This window comes from Montipora capricornis, chromosome 4 (genome assembly GCF_036669925.1).
Source record: "Montipora capricornis isolate CH-2021 chromosome 4, ASM3666992v2, whole genome shotgun sequence".
NCBI lineage: Eukaryota > Metazoa > Cnidaria > Anthozoa > Scleractinia > Acroporidae > Montipora > Montipora capricornis.
In genome coordinates, this window is record NC_090886.1 from 53,586,290 (window position 1) to 53,607,887 (window position 21,598).

Below are 21,598 nucleotides of genomic sequence, written 5' to 3' on the forward strand. Positions count from 1 at the left end.
GTGTTCGTCGTAGTTATTTATTGAAGATATAATGAATTAATGCAAGTACAATATATGCTAATCTCGTACCAAGAAGAGAAATCAATCAAGTAGATTATAACAATTCATTGAAAGATACACAAGGAAGGTTCAGGTAGAAGGTTAATAATTAGCAATGATTAGCAATGGTAGAATTGAAACTCAAGAGTTAATAGACATACACATTTAATGAACAAAACAATAATTGGCTACTGGTATTAAAGTTACATAGTGCTTTTTCATGTTTTCATACCCTTCGTTAGTCCCTTGCATAATGGCCAAAGTTTTCTGGAAGATGTACTGGTAATACTCAAGACACTATTTTCCTTTCTCTCTCACTATTCCCTTGAAAAAAGCTCAAAATTAAAACCCTTTAACCCTTTGACACCCAAACTGGCCTAATTACCAGCCAGACTTAGTATTTTACTCTGTCTAGTGCCAGAGCATTTTACTCTAACACCAGACGATTTTACTCATCAATGGGGAACTCCCTGAAATTATTCAATTTATATTTTCAGATGAGCTTCTAGCTGTTGTTGCCATTAAATTCTCCACCGACCATATACCGCTCCCCTGCATTTGATGCTTTGGTCAGCCCTGAGTTCACCTTGCCCCCTAACTCTTTATACTACTGACTTTGATTATTCTTGAACAAGTTGTTCTGTCTAACCTTCATATAGTTGTCTACAAATCACCAAATTTTCATCCTCCTAGATTGGATGTTCCTATTCCACATTGAACTCACCGCAACCTGGTAACTCCTATTCAACCAATCCTTCACTTTCCTCCTAAACACTGAATCTCCTTCCTCATCTCCTCAAGCCCTCCCAAATCCTGTTGCCATTCCATATGCTCTTCTCTGAATCCTTCTTTGCCACCTGGGTTACTTTTTCTCAAATTTGCTATCTTTCTTCTTCCTCATGAGCCCCAAGCTGTCCACGACTACATATGACCCACTATTGAGTCTATTGATCTCCGGCTCTGACATCCCATCCTCCACAAGATTATGCATCAGCCCTCCCACAACTGTCACCTCCCTATTCACTTTCCTCCTATCCTGAGCCTTCAAACCAGGAACCTCAACCCACTCCTCACTACTCAAGACTGCATCTCCTTCTCCACACTTCCTCGCCACTCTTAAGACCATCATCATCAAGAAAATTAACCAACTTCTCGACAACCACTTCGACCTTTCCATTGATGCCGTGGTGTATCTTCCCCAGATCGTCCTGTCCTCCAGCCCTCTCCTCACCCTCAACACCAAAACAATCCAGCTTCTCCACAACCACCTTGACCCCTCGATATCCTGGACCTCCATGTCTTCCTTCTTCCTACCTCCACCTTCAGCACCCTTGAAATCACCTCACTAGATCAGATTTTTCTCCTTCACCCACAGCCTCTGACTCAACAACACTTGCACCAGCATGAAATCCACCCTGACTCCCTTTGCATTTGTTGTAATAGATTAAATTGTGCTAGAAGCCCATGTCCTTGAAGCATGTAACTTGCAACTCTTTTCCTTGGAACAAAGCTGGCGATTTTAGGACTCCAATTTTATGCCCAAATATGGACAAAAAAAGATTGAATCTGCTTGCATGTGAAAATGCATATGTTATGTCACATCCACATTTATTTATTCATTATTCACTTTTGCATGCATTTGCTTTATTTGAGATAGCCCATTAAAAAAATCCCTTTTTTCAGGTTAGGGAAGACAGTTCAAGTGGTAACATTTCTGGCAGGAATGTTTGATGCTGGATTGATCAAATCAGCTTTGATTGTTATGCCAGTGTCTTTGCTCACGAATTGGGAAAAAGAATTCAATAAATGGTACACAATTAATAACATTCCTTGTTATCTCTTGTTTATCCCATGGTTGTTGCTAATGGTTTTTCGGATTAAGTTTCCAATATTTGTAGGGCCCCAGGTATTCGAGTGAAGTTGTTCCACGGCAGCAACAAAACAGAAAGAGAAAAAAATTTGCGGAAAGTTCAAAAGAAACATGGCGTCTGTCTGACAACATACGGTAGGCTGTCTAAATTTCTTCAATTTATTTTACAGCTCGCAGCATTATACTCTAAATTGGTGTGATTTTCTCACACACCTCTGTTGGCTACAGTATTGTGAAGCTGACTGCCACCAAATGACTGCCAGTATTTTATTTCATATTAAAATAAAATTAATAATGATATAAGTATGCATGCAGTGACATATGGTAATGATATGCTGGGAGTTTATTTTTGTTTGTGTTAGTTTTTGTCTGTAACAGGCAACTGGGCAATAGTTAACATAAATGACTAACCCTTCATTTTTTTCTGTGATTGATTATGAATTCATTAATTTAAATAAAGGTTACCGTAAACACCCACAGATAAGCCACACCCTGAATTTAGCAGCTCAAATTTTGGAAAAAACATTTTTTGAAAGAAATCCAAAGAAATCCAAAGTCTTTTAATAAAAGTCTTCTTGCGGGTCGTTCTTTTTTATCTGCACCCCTTAGCCCCTAAGGATGGCGGAAATCCGTGCCATCGAGTTTTTGTCGGCACCCTTTGAAAAATGAAATCCAAGAACTTGTGCAGAACGTTCGTAGCGTAGTAACCAGGCATTAGATTCAACACAAAGAAGGAAAACTGGACACCGGAAGCAGCCTTTATCAAATGTTCCTGCAGATAAGCCGCACCCCGGATTTCTAGAGTCAATTTTTGGCTTATCTGCTGGTGTTTATGGTACTCATGTAAGAAAATAATTAGTTTTTTTCCCTTTAGGGTTAGTAGTAACTTGCTATGAAAATTTGGGAACAACTTCCAATGGAAATGAGTTTAAATGGGTGAGTTTATACAGAAAACACTTGCTTTGCAGAGTAGAACAAGATGTGTGCCCACGTCATCCTCCCATGTGCTCGTTAATGTATAGCCTGAGTAGCTGGCAGTTTTGTTGTTGCGGAGCGTGGCATTCAGCCCTAGCCTTCAAGCATCTTTGCCACCTGAAATCTCTCTCGTTCCACAAACAGAACCACCAGCTACACAGCTTTAACCTTAAAGCAGCTTTAACTGACAGAGTTGTTGCTTACTAGACTTGAATCATTTTGACATTTACATACATGTACTTTGTTCCTTTGGTTGATGGTTTTCTTCCCTCTACATTTCTCCCACTGTCTTTCCACTGGTTTTATCAGTTTGATGGGTGCCTGCCTCCTTCTTCTTCAACATGGTTGTCAGTATTTGCTAGTCATGAAGGAGTTTTTACCTAGGAGGAGATCCTGGATTTCTCAGACACCCATGCAACCTCCACTTTGCAACACAGTAGTGAAAATTTCTGTTTAATTCAGAACATAAATTTATACAAACATGCAATTATTGTTAAATTTGATAATGAGGATGAGTACACTAACATTATTCTGTCTTTAATCAATGATAACAATTATTGTGGCTTTGTTTTTATGAAAGGTTAATAAAGATGTAATCATACATGGCTTGTTTGGTTTTCCTTTAAGGATTACATCATCTTAGATGAAGGCCACAAGATTAAAAACACAACAAAAACAAGTAAAAATATTAGATTGATTCCCGCAAAGAACCATTTTATTTTGACAGGAACACCCATTCAAAACAACCTCAGGGTAAGTGAACATATTTTATTGGGTTTGTATTTTTTTTGCTTGATAGGAATTTTTTATGTTTATTAAATCCAGGTTTTATTGCTTTTACTTGAAGTTTGTTTTGCTCTTATCTCTTTCACAGGAAATGTGGTCATTGTTTGATTTTGTATGTGAAGGAAAATTACTGGGCACATCCAGAACTTTTAAACAAGAATATGAAAATCCAATAATACGGGTTAGTTCTTGCTTTGATTGATTTTTTAAACATTTCCAAATAAAATAAATACTGCATGTTATAGTCTGAGTTTTTGAGACCTTTTTTAGTGTTGGTAATGCAGCAAGTTCTACTGGATATTCTGTGATAGTCCATGTAAGAACACTGCTTTTTTATGAGAGAAAGCAGCATTTTTATGTAAAAATGCCTTCCCTTTACAAAATTATTTTTTTGTAAAAAATGCACTTCAGTTTCGGAAGAAAATAAAATGTAAATTTTTTATACAAAGTCATACAGTAAGCTAGAAAGTTAGTATTATATGGTACAGCTATTTAAAAATTATAATTATTGGATTCGGTTTTTGCATGATAATGATAATTATCAAGGCCAAAGTTTGTGTGATTGTTTTATTATGCATATTCCTGAGCTGAGCTCTGCCATGACAAAACTGTTGAACTGCTGGTTAGTGTGTTAGGTGATGTCACTTCTGCATGCATAAAACTATTGTCTGTAGGTATGACATGAATTCTACATATACATGTATATAAAATCTAATGTCTAAAGGTATGACATAAGAGAAACAGAGCAAGCAAGAATTAACTGCGTGCTTATTTGCCAATCAAAATTGAGCTGTTGACACCAATGTATAATAATATCTATTAAATTGCTTTGTGTTAGGCAAGAGAAAGAGATGCCTCTGCTTATGAAAAACGTATTGGAATGGAAATGTCAGAAAGCCTTCGTAAATTAATTGCACCACATTTCTTAAGAAGAACAAAAGCCATGGTGTTGGAGAGTAAGAAAGAGAATACTGACGAGACTGATAACTCTACTCAGTCAGACGACAAAAAAAATTCAGACGTTCAAGCCAGGTAATATCCAATGAAAGACACAGTGCACACAGTTGGCCAATAAAAATCAATTAAAGCCAGTTTCTGTATGAACAAACCGAACTGGGTCAACTTGCAATTCCTTCCCCATAAAGCAAGCTTCTAGGCAAGTAACTGATCTACTTACAGTTTGACAGGTCACCTTAGCTAAGTGTCACGCTTTCCTTGACTATACTATGTCATCACTGTTGAGAGTTAAGTAAATATGCAGAAATAGTACAGAAGTCTTGCTCAGGGTAGGTCACTGGATTTGCCTTCAGAGATGCTGTTAAATCATATCTCACAAGACATACTTCTGGTTTTCTGCAATTTTGGTCACATTTTCATTTTGTGGATTTCCAATTCGATTCATCAGTTGCAGCAACCGGCATCAGTATATTTCATGTATAGCTTATGCACACTTGCTAAGCAGAAGACCTTTCGAGCCTCCTTAAATATTGTTATTTACTTAAAGGGAACATGTCGTCATGCAATACCAGCATGAAATTTATCACAAGATCTCATAATCAGAATAAATTTTGCTGAACATTTTCAAGGCAAGTTCAAGTTGAAAGTAAAACAATTTCTTTGTATTTATGTTATTTGCCAGCTGGAAGGTCTGTATAGCGAAAAACTGTGACCAAGGTCACATTTTTTTGCTGACCAACCCTGAGCTGGTAAATAACATATTTACTTTTTTCCTCTCTTTATCCATTCCTGGTTCTCTGAATCACTTTAAAATTATTATTGTTGACTCGCACCATGCTTAATAGCAAATGCAGAATTAAAGCAAGTTACAAACTGAAGGTTTCAAAGAGAAATATTTTTATTTGAATTACATTTTCAAACCTCTTGTCTAATGAAAAGTAACTTCAGTCTGTTTATAAGCAGATTCGGTGTCAAAAAAATTTGAAATTTAAGGTCATCATACAAGCTCACCCAACCAGGGCTGGGATTCTGCCCCGGGTTGGCAGGCAAGATAGAAGAATTCTGCCCGCTCCCAGAGCCAATCAGTCTGTTTATAAGCAGATTCGGTGTCAAAAAAATTTGAAATTTAAGGTCATCATACAAGCTCACCCAACCAGGGCTGGGATTCTGCCCCGGGTTGGCAGGCAAGATAGAAGAATTCTGCCCGCTCCCAGAGCCAATCAGATTGCAGGATTTGGAGAACTCTGCCCGCTTGCTCATTGAGAAAAAAATAAATTTGCTTATTTTTTAACTCTGGTTTTTTTCCAACCTTTCAGGGCTCCTGAACAGTTGACTCGGAAGAATGATTTCATTGTTTGGCTCTGTATGTCAGACACTCAGCAAAAAATTTACGGAGACTTTTTGACTCTTGAGCGAGTGAAAGAGGTAACTTACCATACAAGAGTACATCTTTGAACTTTTGTTATCCCAGGGTATTATATTGCATGGTTACATAAGATTAAAGCCCAGGCTATAGACTGCTCGCAGTTCCTTCTGGGTGAGTCAAACCACCCACTTTAGTCAGTCACGCAAGTGAGCGAAGGGGAGAAAGGAGATTCCCTCTATCACCATTCTCCGCTAGGCTTGCTTGCGTGACTGACCACAGTGGGCAGTTCGACTGACTCAGAAGGGACTGCAATCAGTCTACCCAGGTTAAAGCAAACAAGTGTTGTTATCGGGCATGTTTGCCAAACACTATAGAGAGGTCACAAATAGGTAGGAATTATCTGATCAAACATAAAATACTAACAGTAGAACCCAGCATATAAGAACCTAGAATTTTGTTGTCGGGCTGAACAGGTTCTTGTATTTAGGGTAGTTTTTACACAATTCAGGCTGATTAGGTTTTTAATAGATTCTTATTTTTCAGAGGTTGTCCTAGTGTATCCATTGGCAGAAATATTGTACTACTAAATACATAATGTTGTACATGGTTTGAACTCAGGATCAGTTATATCATAATATTAAGTAAGGTACGATCGTCCGGGTAAGTGTAGTCCTGAGAAGGACTGTTTGAGATGACACTGAATGATGTTTCCACAACCTGAGCGGAAGTCATCTTCAGAGTCAAGTGATTTGTGTAATGTCTACTCAGTAGATACCAGTACTATTTATAAGAACTCCGGTTGTAGATGTCATTGGTCAACTTATTTGTGATGTTATTTGTGTAAGAACCTATTTCTCTTTGCCAGGCTGAATATGTTCTTATATTTTTGGTTCTAGGGCAATTAACTATTAATTTCACTTATGTTTTCAAAGTTTGCCAAATTGCCCTCATCATTTCACGACTTGGCCAATTTTGTGAAAAATTTGAAAATACTTGTGAAATTAATCCTTAATATTGCCCTTGGACCCATGTGATTACATATTACTCATTGACTCGGATTTCTCTTCTGTGTTCTTATCTTGTAGTTGTTGATGAGCAATCGTTCACCCTTGGTTGAATTAAATGTTTTAAAGCATATTTGTGATCATCCTCGCCTTTTGTCCACATTGGCCTGTGAGCAGCTGGGATTAGATGAAGAAGACAGGTTTGAAAGTAGATGATCAGTATAGGAAAGGAAATGAAAGGAATGGAACTTTATTTAAATGTCTAGTCTTCTAGAGCTGGAAAACTAAACGGGGACATTGTAACCTGAAATCAACAAATTAACCCAAATCAAATCAAATGTTGGCTTTTGAGGAAAGGGGAAAACCGGAGTAGCAGGAGAAAAGCCTCTTGGAGTAGAGTAGAGAACCAACAAACTCAACCCACCCATGACGCCAAGCCTGGATCACATTGGTGGGAGGCAAGTGCTCTCACCACTATGCCAGCCCTGCACCTCCATAGCTCACACAAGAGGTTTCTTTCCTTTTTTCTGAAAATTGGAGGAAATAAGCAGGTGGTTGTCCTAACGTGTCTGATACCCCAGCATGTTAACTGGAACCTCTAACACACTTTGTTTCAAAAATGTGGTGACCACAGACATTGGTGGTGAGATGAAGGACTGCAATTGGTTAAAACTAGTTACCGGTATTAAATAAAAAGTTACAAAGTGACATAAATATCAAAATGACAACGTGACTAAAAAACACATTAATTTTATTTAAAGCAGATGCTACTCCAAAAAGCATAAAAAAGCTGACTTTTAAACCTGATGGAGGTGAAGAAACTTTTAAAGAAAAATGAAAGTGAACTAAGAATGACCACTTTTACCTTAAATACTTGAAAAAGAAAGTGAATAAATTATACTTAATTACTTAACTAACAGACATTAAAGCACACAACGAACTACCACTACCACAAAACCACACATTTCTACACAAAATGTAAATATGGCGGCTAACAAACAGGGGCATTTAACCCATGGACTACTGGGGGTTCCCCATTGATGAGTAAAATCGTCTGGCATTAGACAGAGTGAGTAAGTAAGTGAGGCTGGTTTGGGAGTCAAAAGGTTAATTCTTTAGAAACTGCTGCGAGTCCCACTTAATAACATTAAATTTTACTATTTTTTAGGCTTGCTAATTTGGGCTCGTCATCATCTGCAGATGATGATGATGAAGGGTCATCATTTGCTTCCCAGCCAAAGGGTAGAGGAGTTTCTGAAACAGTACTTACACAAGAGTCTTGTAAAATGATTTTCTTGGTTGCTCTGCTGGACAATCTTAAGTCTGAAGGACACAGATGCCTCGTTTTTAGCCAGTCCAGAAAGATGTTGGACATCATTCAACGAGTTATCACTCACAGGGTATGAAAGTTATGATAAGCCAGATTATTTCATCCGGCTCTTAAATATACCTGGGAAATTTCGGAAACTTCATTGGCTTTTCTAGATATCAACGTTTCTATTAGAGGCAACGTGCTATGTACTAGTGTGCACTACAAACCTACTGATTCACACAGTTATTTGTTGTATTCATCGTCACATCCATCACATGTCAAGAACTCCATCCCTTATTCTCAATTTCTTAGACTTCGACGTCTATGTAGTGATGACTCCGATTTTTCCAGAAAATCAGAGGAGATGTGCCAGTTCTTCGAAAAACGTGGCTATCCTGTCTCTGTGGTCAAAGCGGGCCATCATCGCGCCCAACAATTTGATCGACAGTCATCACTACAAACGTCACAAAAAGATAAGAATGACAGAATTCCATTCACCCTCACTTTCCATCCTCATAATCACGCCGTCAAAAGCGTCATTCTTAGTAATTTTAAATTACTCCAAAATGATCCCGAGACTGGTAGAATCTTTTCGCAACCTCCACTTATTTCATTCAAACGCGACAAAAACGTAGGCAACTTTTTAGTTAAAAGCGCGCTCAAAACTAACGAGCAACCCGGCACTTTCAAATGCGCGCGCTCACGATGCAAAACTTGTCTTTTCATTGTTAACACTAGCAAGATATCGGGACCTAAGCGATCTGTTAAGATCACCGATCGTTTCACATGTACCTCCGCAAATGTCATTTATTGCATAACCTGCACGTTATGCAATAAATTATACATTGGTGAGACAGGTAGACGACTAGGTGACCGATTCCGCGAACACCTTCGCGATGTTGAGAAGAATGACAAGGATGCATCCAAGCCAGTCGCTCGCCACTTTAATCTGCCTAACCACTCCAAAAAACACATGGCTATCTGCGGCCTTTCCCTACATCTAGGTACGACGGAAAGCCGCAAGAATCTGGAACAAAAATTCATCTTTCAAATCGGCACCCTTAATCCTCACGGTATTAACGAACGCTTTTCATTCAACTAATATATTCCTATTTTTCACGTTGCCATGTTACCACCAATAGCGTAGCCCCTACTCTACTATAAAAACCACACGTAACCCATAATCCCTCGATTCGCTCTGACGAAGGGCTAACGCTCGAAACGTCAGCTTTTAGAATCTCTGTACGGTGGCCAATTTACATTATCAACTCCGTTGATAAAACCAAATTTTTGTATATTATTAGTGTTGTTGTGCTGTTCGTTCTAACAATTATAATAACAGTACATGTACTATTATTATTGTACTTGATGAACATGCACATTATAATTATAATAATAATTATAATATATATTGTAAGAATAATAATAATTATTATTATTGTTAGGTTCAAGTTAGTGTTTGTAATTGACCCTATAATTGATCAATTGAAAAGTATGTCTTTTGTTACAGCTGGAATTTTAAAGTATCTGAAGATTGTCCACTGTCAAATTACTTTGCTCTTATAAGAAGATGACATTTAAAAAAAACAAAAACCCAGCAGGTCTTTCAGTTGTACTCAATTTTTTTCTTACCAGGGTCACAAAGTTCTTCGCATTGATGGGACAGTTTCAAAGACAGATGAGCGACAGCACCTTATAACCACATTCCAGACAGATCCAACATACTCTTGTTTCCTTTTAACAACACAGGTTTATAGAAAGGGTCATTTTATCCAACCTCATTTGTTATACTCTTGTCGAAAAAGAAAGAAATGCAGAGAGGATTAATTTTTTTCTTTTAACTGGCTTCAAACTCATGAAAATAGCAATAATGCATCCATGAATCAAAACAAGAGTAGTGAGCATTTCATAAATATCATAAAGCTGTTCATCTACAGCGTGCAATCTCTAGCTGGTTTTAGACCAGTTGAGTGACTTTAGTTAGGTGGCGAGCTACTTAGAAGGAGGTCGCAGGTTCAATGCCTGGTGGGTCTTGATTAAGATAACAGAGGAGGAAATTCTGTCTTTTCAGTTACATTTGATTTGATTTTCCAGTCTTCTGGGATAAAAACTACATGACTTTATAAACCCGAGACCTCGTCTCACAGCACTATAATGCTAGTGAGTTAAAATTTGGTTGGACACCTACTATTTCACTGTTTGTGAAGATCAGGAGGGTATGTATACCGGTAGTCCCAGGTGTTATGGCCTGGCTTTGTTTGTGACGCTGGACATCTCTCACTTCTTGAATTAAAATTAATTGCACGTTGTTTTTGAATTGCATGACAAGCAGTATGCTGGCCAAATTCACTAAAACAATATTGTGAAGTAATGGTCTAGTATTATGTTCTTAAGGGAGTGGCTAGTATAGAAATGTAAGTACTCTACTTCAATTCACTTCTCATGGCAGCTGGCAATTTTACTCAGTTGCTTCCATGAGAATAATTGGGTATTAAGAAATAAAAATTGATATTATTGATGATGATGACTAAAACACTACAATTACCACAGTTGTAATATCGACAGTCCTGAATTGGACACAAATCTCACTGCATGCAGGTGAATAGTACAAGGATGTACTAATGTATATGAAGGTTGTGACACGAAGTGAAGGTATTAGTCTATCCCCTCAGGGCTTTTCAGGACTAATTCACAATGCTTTTTGTGGGGGACTTTGGCCAGACTGCCTGTTATGCAGTTCTTACTGTATTTATATAGGGAGTGAAAGATGCCCCCAACCAGATTAGGTCAGACCACAACACCAGGCACAACGTCCCCCACTCTTTTCTAGAAGTGAGTGGGTTCTTTAACATCCCATACTATTTGGTTTCCAACAAGGGCTATGAGATGGGACCTCAGGTTTACAGTCCTTATCCAAGAAGACTTGAAAGTGTAACTATTTGCGGGTGTAATTACAAAGGCAGTACTTTCTCCGCAGTTACATGTATTTTAAGATCCAGAGTGTTGGTCTGGCCTGAGTTGAGCTCTCAACCTCCTGCATGGCAGCGCCTGATGCTCAACCAACTGAGCCACCGGTGGGGTAGAAGAAAAAGCAAGGAAGGGGGATTATCTTAATTATGTGAAAATGACTCATTTTCTGCTTTTGCAGGTTGGAGGTGTGGGGATTACATTAACTGCTGCAGATCGTGTTGTGATTTGTAAGTTAATTAAACTATCACCATTGTTCCATTTCATTGTCAAGTGATTTGTTGTATTACATCAAGACAAACTAATTTATGCAAACAAATTTTGCTCTGATACATACATGTATATTTGAAGGTGTTGCCAATTGTACTTTCAAGTAAAACATTTGTAAAGGCCTTTTGGTTTCTTCTGGTTCAACTTTAACCCTTTCATGCCCAAAGAGGGCGACAGAGTAAAATCTAAAAAAGAGTCACTATTGGCTGTGAAAGGGTTGAGTCAATGTAGCCTGCATAGTTAGCGGTTCAGTTGTTCCGGAATGCAAGAGATCTCTGGCTGCAAACCACGAGAAGGGGGGGGGGAAGAAGAAACTTTCTCCCACCCTACCATCTTGCACTCTCAATGTTTGGCCATTAGTCTTTGTAATTTTTAGCTAGCAGCTTTTTGTATGGAGAGTAAATAGCCTAAATGAAAAATTTAATAATTTCACAAATTGAAGTAAAGAAGATTTCAATTTTTTTTCAGCTTTCTTAACCCTCACCCTCCTTAGAGTGACACTTAAACATTTTACTGTCAAACACCAGACAACTTTACCCATCAATGTGGGCTGCTTCTGAGGGGTGAAATGGTTAACCCTAACTTGAAGAAACTCATGCACTCTTTCATATATGTATAGCCCCTTCTAATTCACTACAGTTTTCCACTTTATCCCTCTTGATATTTTATAAATAATGTTATCCAAAACAGTTGATCCCAGCTGGAATCCAGCGACAGATGCACAAGCTGTTGATAGGTGAGGAAAAATGTTGTCAACTACCGGTAGTTTCTTTCGCTGAAAGCTCTGTTCCTTTCTTATCTGTGACTATAACAACATTCTTGTGTCTGACTGGTTATGTCGTAACTTCAATATCAATTAGACTGATTGCAAACTAAAACTTGACTCCATTTAAGCAATAGAGGACGTTTTCCATGTTTCCATAGCCTCACCTAAACGCGAGGGGGAGTTGGGAGAATTCAAGACAGTTATGCAAACCCGAGATGCAGTCGAGGGTTTGCATAACTGTCCAGAATTCTCCCAACTTTCCACATGTTTAGATGAGGCTATGGAAACCCGGAAAAAATTGCTCTATTGCTTTTATAAAATATTTCTCAAAGATAATTTGACAAATGAAGGAAACAAATGAAGGAAAATTCTTGATTGAAACAGATTTTCTTGATACATGCTCATATTTCCTACCAGCCAATCAAAAAGGCACGGCTGACAACATATAATAACCAATCAAAATTTGTGATGCCACAGCCGTGTTTCCATACTCATCTAAACACAGCTATTGACCAATGAGAATTGCGTGTACTATCCTAATTACATGTATTCTATAAAACAAGCTAGCTAACCAAATAATTGAGCAGCTGAAGTTTATGTAGTTTTAAATGGATTAAACAATCATCATTCTGTTATGTTATTATAGTTAGGGTACAATATGTTGCACAATCCAGTAAATAAGTAAGCTCATAATTTTATCATATCATTCGTCTTGTATGTGCTGTCTGCACTGCTCATTTTATGTTTTGTCACATTACTCGTGAATCACACTCCACTTAGTCCTGTTACCACTTATCAGTACATATGTGATACTGTAGATTGACTATTTATCAGACTGATAAATAGTCAATCTACAGTATCACATATGTACATTATATATAATGTGATACTTTGAGAAGAGCCAATCAGTTACATTGTTTTGTGAACAGAGTTTACCGCATTGGCCAGAAGAAGACAGTCATCATTTACCGTCTCATTACCTGTGGCACACTGGAGGAAAAAATCTACAGGAAACAGATCTTTAAAGTAGCACTCATGAAACAGACAACTGGTGTGTCCAAGAATCCTTTCAGGTGAACAGTCTTTTGTTAGTGTATTATACTTATACAATCAAAATTGAATACATGAAAGTCTGGGCAAAGTTATAGTACTCCTATTACTTGGCTCGGATCAGCTCACCATGGCTTTGCAAAGGAAAATTAGTTGATGCAAGCTGAGAGCATCGCTAAGAGTAAAATGATTACAACATGAGCAATTTCTGAGAGCTTTTTTGCATTGATCTAATTATTGAGGTACCCGCGCGTACATGTAATCTTCTTTCACCTTTGTGCAATCCTCAGTCAAGACAAGCTTTCACTCTCAATTTAATTCAGTCCTATTGACTGGACCTCTCAATAACAATTTTCCTGAACTTCATCTGATTTTCAGGCTCAGAACTATTCCAACAAAAGTAGTAGCATCATGGTGGCTGATGATGAAGCCCAGAGGATAAAATACTTTGATATCTTTTTATTCTATCAGCAGTTCATTTCAAAGAAGTTTAGTGCCATTTACCACCAATAATAAAATTATAAATTACTGAAATGCAAAGTCAATACTGTCAGGTTGCATGAAGACATAATTATAGCCCCCAAATGTATTAAACTGGGTTCTGGTATTTATCTTGTAGATATTTTTCGAGACAAGAGCTGCGTGATTTGTTCACATTGGATGATCCATATACATCTAAGACGCAAATGCAGCTGGAGCAGATGCATGCACAGCACAGGAAGACAGATGAAGAACTTAACAAACACATTGCCTTTCTCTACTCTTTGGGTATGTTCCATTACAGTCACAACAAATTACTTAGTGGAGGCAGTCATAATTATACTAAACTGTTATTTCTCTTATGCATAATTAATTGCAGATATATTTGGTATCAGCGATCACGATTTAATGTACTCTCAGGAGGCAGTGGACGCAACAGAACTGAATACCTCCCCTGAAAAAGAAGCCATCCAAGCCAGAGTAAGATTTATGAAGTAAATAATATTAAAATGCGTGCATTGGCTTGAACCACCAATAAGAGTGCACTATATATTATGTACTACAAAACTGCAACATTTGAGGGCAGCTGCTAACAATGCGAACAAACATTTTAAAACAAGATCTTGGGTTATTAGACCAAATGAAATAACACTGATAATTCACTACTTGCACAAATCCCATAATACACCTCTTTTACCCCCCAAAAGTCTGCATAGGCATTGTTTTCGACTTCTCTTGGGACATTTTCATGTCCCAGGGGAAATTGCAAACAATGGTTCTGCAAAGGTTTTGGAGGGTAATACAGGTGTATTATGGGATTGTGCAAGTAGCGAATAACTGAATAAGACTTAAATAATATTTAGCAGTAGTGGCTTTTGTTTCTTGTATTTTAAGGAAAATCTTGGGTTTGCTAATAATAATTGTTAATTCAAGGCACATATAAGTGAAACTTAGAGCTTCCTGGGAATAAACTTAAGTTTTTACCTGTACCTGAACCTGACTTGTAAGATCAAAGCACCAATAGAGCTTTCATTCAGTTTTTAAAATTCATATCCAGGTTGTTCGTGCTCAGAATTTAATGGCAGCTGAAGCCAAAGCACTGAAGCAGCTCCAACCCACTGATAGTAACTTCCATGCAAAAGGATTGCATCAAATGATGCCCATCAGCCGAGAGAACATGAGTGCCAAGCAGAAAATTCAAGCAAAAATTGATTGTGAAAAGTACTTCATCCCTCAAAAACAGGACACGACAAGATTTCAACCTGGAAATTCAGTTAAGGTTTGTCACCGAGTTGTTTTATTGTTGTACTGTGCATGATAACCATAGTTTTGGGTTATACATGTAAGGCACAGCATGTGGTAAAGTTCTCTCTGTTTAATTTTCCTGAGCTAAGATAGGGCAATTTGTGATTAAAGCCATTACTAGTAAGAATACAAATCAGCTTTTAACAGTCTGGTGGTTTATTTTATTAGTTCCTGGATTCCTTGTTGGATACAAGTGAACATGTTGCGAAAAGGAGCCACAAGAAAATACTGTACATACCTTAACCCTTTGACACTCAAACCAGCCTAAAACTGGCCAGACTTTACTCTGTCTAACACCAGACGATTTTACTCATCAATGGGGAACCCCCGGGGGTCAATGGGTTAATCACTCACTGAAAAACTATATCTCCATTAAACAATCACTTTTTATCAGATTGAGTTGAGTAAGCAGAAGATATGCAGCAGCTTTTGTTCACAGTTTATATGGAATTTGGACAAGAACGTCCTCAACCTTTTTTCTTTCTTAGTTTGATTCTAATTTAGGGCTTGGCCATTATTTTGAAATTTAATGCAGACAACTGGGCAATATATTGCAACAAGCAGAATGAGTTGTCGATGTTGAGTGTACATGTTTATTTCTAGGAGTTGTACTGTGGCAAAATTTGATTGTACAGGCAAATTTAGTTAGTTTTTCTAACATGATCAAAAAGCTGCACAGAAGTCATTTTCAAAACCATATTTGAAGTCTGTGCAGAAAATGCCATGACTTTAACATCTTCAGTTCCCACGGCCTGCTCCCGTCTGACCTTGTTGCTCAGTTGGTAGAGCAGGGGTGATCTAAGCCGAAGGTCGTGGGTCCAAATCCCACCCTGGTCAGAGTTTTTCTCTGTCCTTGTGTGGGCCCATTTCCATTAGTGGGGATAACGCTCACATGGTTCATATGGGGTAGAAAACTAGCACTTTACATTACACTCTAATCAGTTAAGTCTAATTTTTCTCCTGTCAGATATTATGTTAATGCATCACATGGTGAACTTCCAATGATAATATTTTTTTCCCACAGATTCCAGTGCCAATACATGTTCCAGCTGGTTGTGTTGCCGAAAAGTCTTTCAAGGTTTGCCAGTAACTTATTTTAATGTTGTACTATCTCCTTAACAGCCATAAACTTGAATAACAATTGATAAGGATTTAGTGATTACTTAACTAGAATTCAAAATTAATTGAAGAATAACTGACTTTTTTAACAGTCTGGCACTGTATTTTAGTTGTTAATCACAAATGAATAATTATGTTGCTGAAATGTCAGTCATAAAAATATCTTGTATAGTGAGTTGATTTAAGCAGACAATATGCAGCAGCAGTTCTTCACAGTTTAAATTAAATTTGAAATTTAATGCAGAAAACTGAGCAATATATTACAACAAGCAAAATGAGTTACTTTTGATGTCTGGTACAAAATTTTCATTTTGTGGAGTTACACCAGGTGCCAACATTACATTTACAGGTGAGTTTTGTACTTTCTAATGTGTTGAAAAAAGCTGTGCAGAAGTCATTTTCAGAATGATATTTGAAGTATATGCAGAAATGTCAAACTCCTTTTTTTCCCATCATGCAGTTATGTATACTGCATCACAAAGGGTTACAGTTTCGCTGTTTCTAACGTGCACTGATGAATTGTTTATCCACAGACTCCTGCACCGATACATATTACTGAAGTGGTAAATTTGTGTACACCAAGTCCTGTGAAAACATCCCCTCCTATAGAGATAAAACCTAGCCTCTGCTCAAGTCCAACAGCTCCTGATTCCCATGTATCATTGGCACAGCTTGAGGCCCTCAATGCAGAGCCAGAAGCTGAAGACAGCTTAGAGACGGAATTTGCTTTGTTGCAACTTGGAAAGCAAGATTCGTCATCATCAGGTCTCACTACTTTGGCTGATGACCTTGGGTAAGTTTAGGGCTGTTTTCATTAAAAGGTTGTTTTTATTTGCCTTGTGATAGACAATGCAGTGAAGTGCATTATCATATTTCCCACAAGTGGTCCCTTAAGATTTAACCCATTGACTCCCAGAGGTTCCCCAGTAAAATTGTCTGACGTTAGACAGAGTAAAAGTCTGGCCGGTTAAAAAGGTAAAGTAACTTTATGTAAGGTCGGTAGTTCCTTCAGCTACGAGGCTGGTATCAATGGAAGCCGACGGTGCACCCTTTACCCCCCTCCCTCCGTCAGTGCTCCATTTTAAGGGGATTTAAAGCTATAGCTACACAGAAGAGAGGAAAGTCGAAACAGACGTTTAAGTCACCGAGGATTGAAGTTCCGGGAACCTCTCGCTCCGAAAGCCGCGCCCTAGCCAACTGAGCCACGACTGCTCCTAGTTTGGACGTCAAAGGGTTAAATAATATTGGGACATTTCGACTACTTCAACATTTACTCCAATGAACATTGTTCACTATTGTTTTTGACCATTTATTTTTTAATGGGCCTATATCCCTGCAAAACATTCCAATTTGCTGTTACGAAATTCATCTCATAATTTAAAAATGTGATATTACAAAACAGCAATTTCAGGCGACAACAAAATAGATAAAGAGTACATTTTTGTCATTGTTAAGGGTCTGGTCATTTCTTTATCACCAGAAACACTTATAGTTGCTGTCCAAGGAGGATACATGTGTCTAAAAATGTCAATATCCTAAAATGCGAGTGCCTGATGTCTCATGATGAGTTGGAGTTGTATGATACGCTTGTCAAGAATGGAAGGTTTGTACAGATCGATGAGTCAATAAGCACTAAATCTAAAACCGATACAAGTGTATTTAGCTGGTCACCACAATGTGAGAAGATTGGAGTTCATTAGAGATTGTAAAAAATGGAGTGAGAATTTCATGCTGCCACAAAAATCACAGGCCAGTAATAAATTAATTTATTATAATTATATGTGGCAATTGTCCACATGCGGGGAAGTCTGGTTTTATGAAAGAAGTATATTTTATGATATTTTAGAATAAAATAGATGTTAATGCTGGTAAGCAAATACTGGGCAGTGCCTGGGAGGAGAGCGTGACTTCCCATCACGTGACTACCTTATTTGGCTATTTCATTCATCCCGCCATGCGAGCCTTCTCAGTTTGACATTTCCAAAGCTCAACTAGTTCTGTTTTTTTTGTTCAGCAATTTAATCCCTCCCCCCCCCCCGTTTTGGTTTCTGGGTCTCTTGTATTTTTTTTTTTTTTTTCTTTATTAGCTTTTGTAAACTATTTAATAGTTCTCCTTAATAAAATATGGGCGGGGAATTGCTGCCTGCGGCACCCCTTCAGCCCTGTGCTGAAGCCCCGTTAGGGAGGGGGCATAATGTTTACTTTGCTGGACTGGGTTAACTTGGCCCCAGAAGATTATGCCCGCCTTGCAATAGAGGCATGAGGCACCCCCTCGGCTAGTTGCCGAGGCCCCTCATCCGGTGGTCCATACTGGCGGTGGGTATTATCTGCGCCTTGCCAGTACATTTCCTGCCCCTTGTTTACGCCCAAGTTGTGTGTATTGTCTTTTATTGCGCACCAAAGCTTTAACCACCATGGTAAGGACTTAAACTGTCTGAAATCTAGAGCCATTGTAATTTCTTTGAAAAAGGGAAGTTGAAATGGTCAAAAAGTGGTCTGGCATTTTGGTTTCATTACAGTGATCAAATTTTGTTTTAAAATCACAGGCAACTAGAGGAGGAAGGAAACACTACAGAGGCTGTCAGTAAATACATAGATGCACTGGATTTAAAAAGCAGTGACCTTCAACTACAATTAAAAGTCTTGCTTTTGATGAGGGACGTGATTGACAGCTCCTCCTTCAAGATGTGGCAAAATATTGAACTTTAACAAAGTACAAGACGACGTGAGGAGCTGAGAAAGGTTACCTCACATGTCACCTCTTGCTCATGCATGATATTTTGCAATTCCAAATCACTTGCTATCTGTTAAATGCAGAGCTTGCCTGTGGGATATCAAGTGCAGCATGACTACACAAACATAGGTCCCAAACATGCAAGAAATAAGGGCATGAAATGTGCGTCCCAATGCTGCATTTAACATGAAGACTTGTGTGCCTGTGTTTTACATTCATATACAAGACTAGACCTTCTTCTTGCTCGTGATATCTTGTAATTCCCAATTTGTTGCAATCCCCAAAGTGGAAAGCAGTCTCGTTGTTCAATTTAGTTCATTTTAGTTCAGTTCAACTTTGTTAGACTCAAATCAAAAGATTGTATTAAACGATCATGTCTGCAGTCAGCAAGAGTTGTTTCAGGCAAGCAGTGCCTTCACCTATAGGTGTAAAAAAATAGTGACTACTAATTTTAAAAGAACAATAGGCTAAATTTAAGTGAACTTTATATAATTATGTGAATACATTTCCAAGTACTAATAAAAATACTATTAAATTCGACCAATCAGATAGAGCGGTTTTCAATTGAGTGTCGAAAGTAATTAGATAATTGCTTTGGTTTACGATTACTTCACTCATTTATTGGTTCAAGTTCTCGCGTCATTTTTTCAACCAATCAGAAGTGAAACCAAAACCAATTGCGGCTCACGCATGCACATTTTCCCGCGCTTTGTGTCGGCTACGTGTAATTTCTTCGAGTTTTGATTGGTTTGCCTGATTGTCTCTGTCCTTTTTGATTGGCCAAAGTAATTTCTTTGGTTTTGGTTTTACGACACTCATTTGAAACTCGCTCTATTATGAAATTTGAATTAAGATTTTAAAGAGATCCAATCATGTAATCCCTTATCAAACCAGGATACAGATTTCTTACCATCTAATTGGTTGATTAAGTTAACTTGACATAAATCCTGCACTGTGATTAGTTTAATTTGCGGCTCATTGAATGAGATGCTAATGGTTGCACAATGTTTCTAACATTTTGGGGGTAGTTGCTAATGGATGAATGACATACTGTTTAACGGATAAGCATTAACATACGTTTTCCGTGCAAGGTCACAATTTTGGGTTACATGATCATGCATTTGTAGTACTGGTTTAGTTAAATATTGAAAGAAATAAAGTGACTGGATGCACTTGGGTTCTGAAATGGTTTTCATGACTTGTTTAATTTAAGCCATACTCTTTGACAATAATACGAGGTGTCACTATAGTATTCCCAGAAGAACATTTGTATAACTTACTGAGTCACTGGTTTGAGCAAAGAAGTGCAAGTTTTATCCTAGAATTGATGCATCAAGTAGCTGATTTGTCTCCCTTTCCAGCTTTAAGTTAATAATAATAATAATAATAATAATAATAATAATACGGCCACATTGGTGGGAAGTGAGTTCTCACCACTGTGCCATTCCTGCTTCCCTTAAGGTTGAGTGAAGGATGCCTGCATTTTATTCATAACTGTTGGCTGGTTTGTCTTCCTTTTCCAGCTTCTGATCATTTCAGAGAAATCACTTATTTTATACAAATCCAGAGTGATCGCTCAAACTTTCCTGGGGACACTGCAAGGCAGTGTGGCCCAGTGGCTAGGGTGCTTACCTTGAGATCCGGAGATCCGGGTTCAAGACCCACTCTGACCAGTCGTTGAATTTGATCCTGATAGTACCTGGCTCAACTTCCCAGCCGCACTTGTAAATAGCCAACTGGTTTGCCTCCAGCCAGTTGGAATTCTTAACAGTTGTTGTTGTGTTTCATTGGCCCTGAAAAGCCCCTATAGGGAGCAGTCAATTAAGTATGTATGCATGCATGCATGCATACATGCATGTATGTATGTATGTAATGCAGGGTTATGCTCCTTGTATAAAGCCCCTTACCTCTTTCACTCCTAAACCAGCCATACTTAGTATTTTACATGTACTCTGATGCCAGAGCTTTTTTAAAACCAATAATCACTTTTGATGAACTTGTGCACAGTTGCCCCAGGCACAAATACCATAAGTTAGTTAGGGAGTAATTAGAGCATCGTAGATATTGAACAGTAAAATAATGTCTTGTTACATAATGTCTTGATATGTTTTGCTATAATTCCAATAGATTTGCTAACTGTATGACAAATGTGATTGATCAATATGATATTCCATGACAAGTCAGAATCGATCGATATTACATGGGGTATGAATTTTATCTTTGAGTACAAGTGAGAGTTACTAGGGAGCTTACGCAAGGACGATGACAACGCCAACAAGAACGTAGTCTAAGAATATTATTTCCTGTTTTTGTAATAACTTCGTTATAGCCTCGTTTTTGTAATAAAAAGTGTGTATCAACATTGTAGGAATAAAATTGGCAAGAATTGTGTGGTTGTTTGGGGCGAAAATTAAAAATGTTTCGTCTTGTTCCCATGTCTTCTACACAACCTGAAATTTAGTCAATTTCCATTGTTGTCAGGACAAGGATGGCAAAGAAATGCAGCAAAATGGTAAAACGCATGTGCAGGGCGTGTAGAGCTATTGTTTTGTGACGTTCTTGTAGTCATCGTAGTTGTCCTTGCATAAGCTCCCTATA

General features: G+C 38.0%; 1 protein-coding gene across 1 annotated transcript in view; it reads left to right on the plus strand.

The window, feature by feature from the left end:
- The window catches only part of LOC138047442 (DNA excision repair protein ERCC-6-like), a 24,543-nt gene extending 4,388 nt beyond the window's left edge, over nt 1–20,155 (plus strand). The window contains exons 4-23 of the mRNA XM_068894294.1: nt 1,723–1,848; nt 1,938–2,044; nt 2,784–2,845; nt 3,512–3,637; nt 3,759–3,851; nt 4,509–4,702; nt 5,944–6,052; nt 7,079–7,197; nt 8,166–8,397; nt 9,945–10,058; nt 11,458–11,506; nt 12,237–12,282; nt 13,242–13,385; nt 13,982–14,130; nt 14,222–14,322; nt 14,900–15,121; nt 16,172–16,225; nt 16,800–17,059; nt 17,747–17,869; nt 18,813–20,155. Of these exons, the coding sequence (XP_068750395.1) occupies nt 1,723–1,848; nt 1,938–2,044; nt 2,784–2,845; nt 3,512–3,637; nt 3,759–3,851; nt 4,509–4,702; nt 5,944–6,052; nt 7,079–7,197; nt 8,166–8,397; nt 9,945–10,058; nt 11,458–11,506; nt 12,237–12,282; nt 13,242–13,385; nt 13,982–14,130; nt 14,222–14,322; nt 14,900–15,121; nt 16,172–16,225; nt 16,800–17,059; nt 17,747–17,869; nt 18,813–18,975 (2,593 nt within the window). The 3' untranslated portion in view covers nt 18,976–20,155. The remainder of the gene's footprint in view (nt 1–1,722; nt 1,849–1,937; nt 2,045–2,783; nt 2,846–3,511; nt 3,638–3,758; nt 3,852–4,508; nt 4,703–5,943; nt 6,053–7,078; nt 7,198–8,165; nt 8,398–9,944; nt 10,059–11,457; nt 11,507–12,236; nt 12,283–13,241; nt 13,386–13,981; nt 14,131–14,221; nt 14,323–14,899; nt 15,122–16,171; nt 16,226–16,799; nt 17,060–17,746; nt 17,870–18,812) is intronic.
- The last annotated feature ends 1,443 nt before the right edge of the window (nt 20,156–21,598 follow it).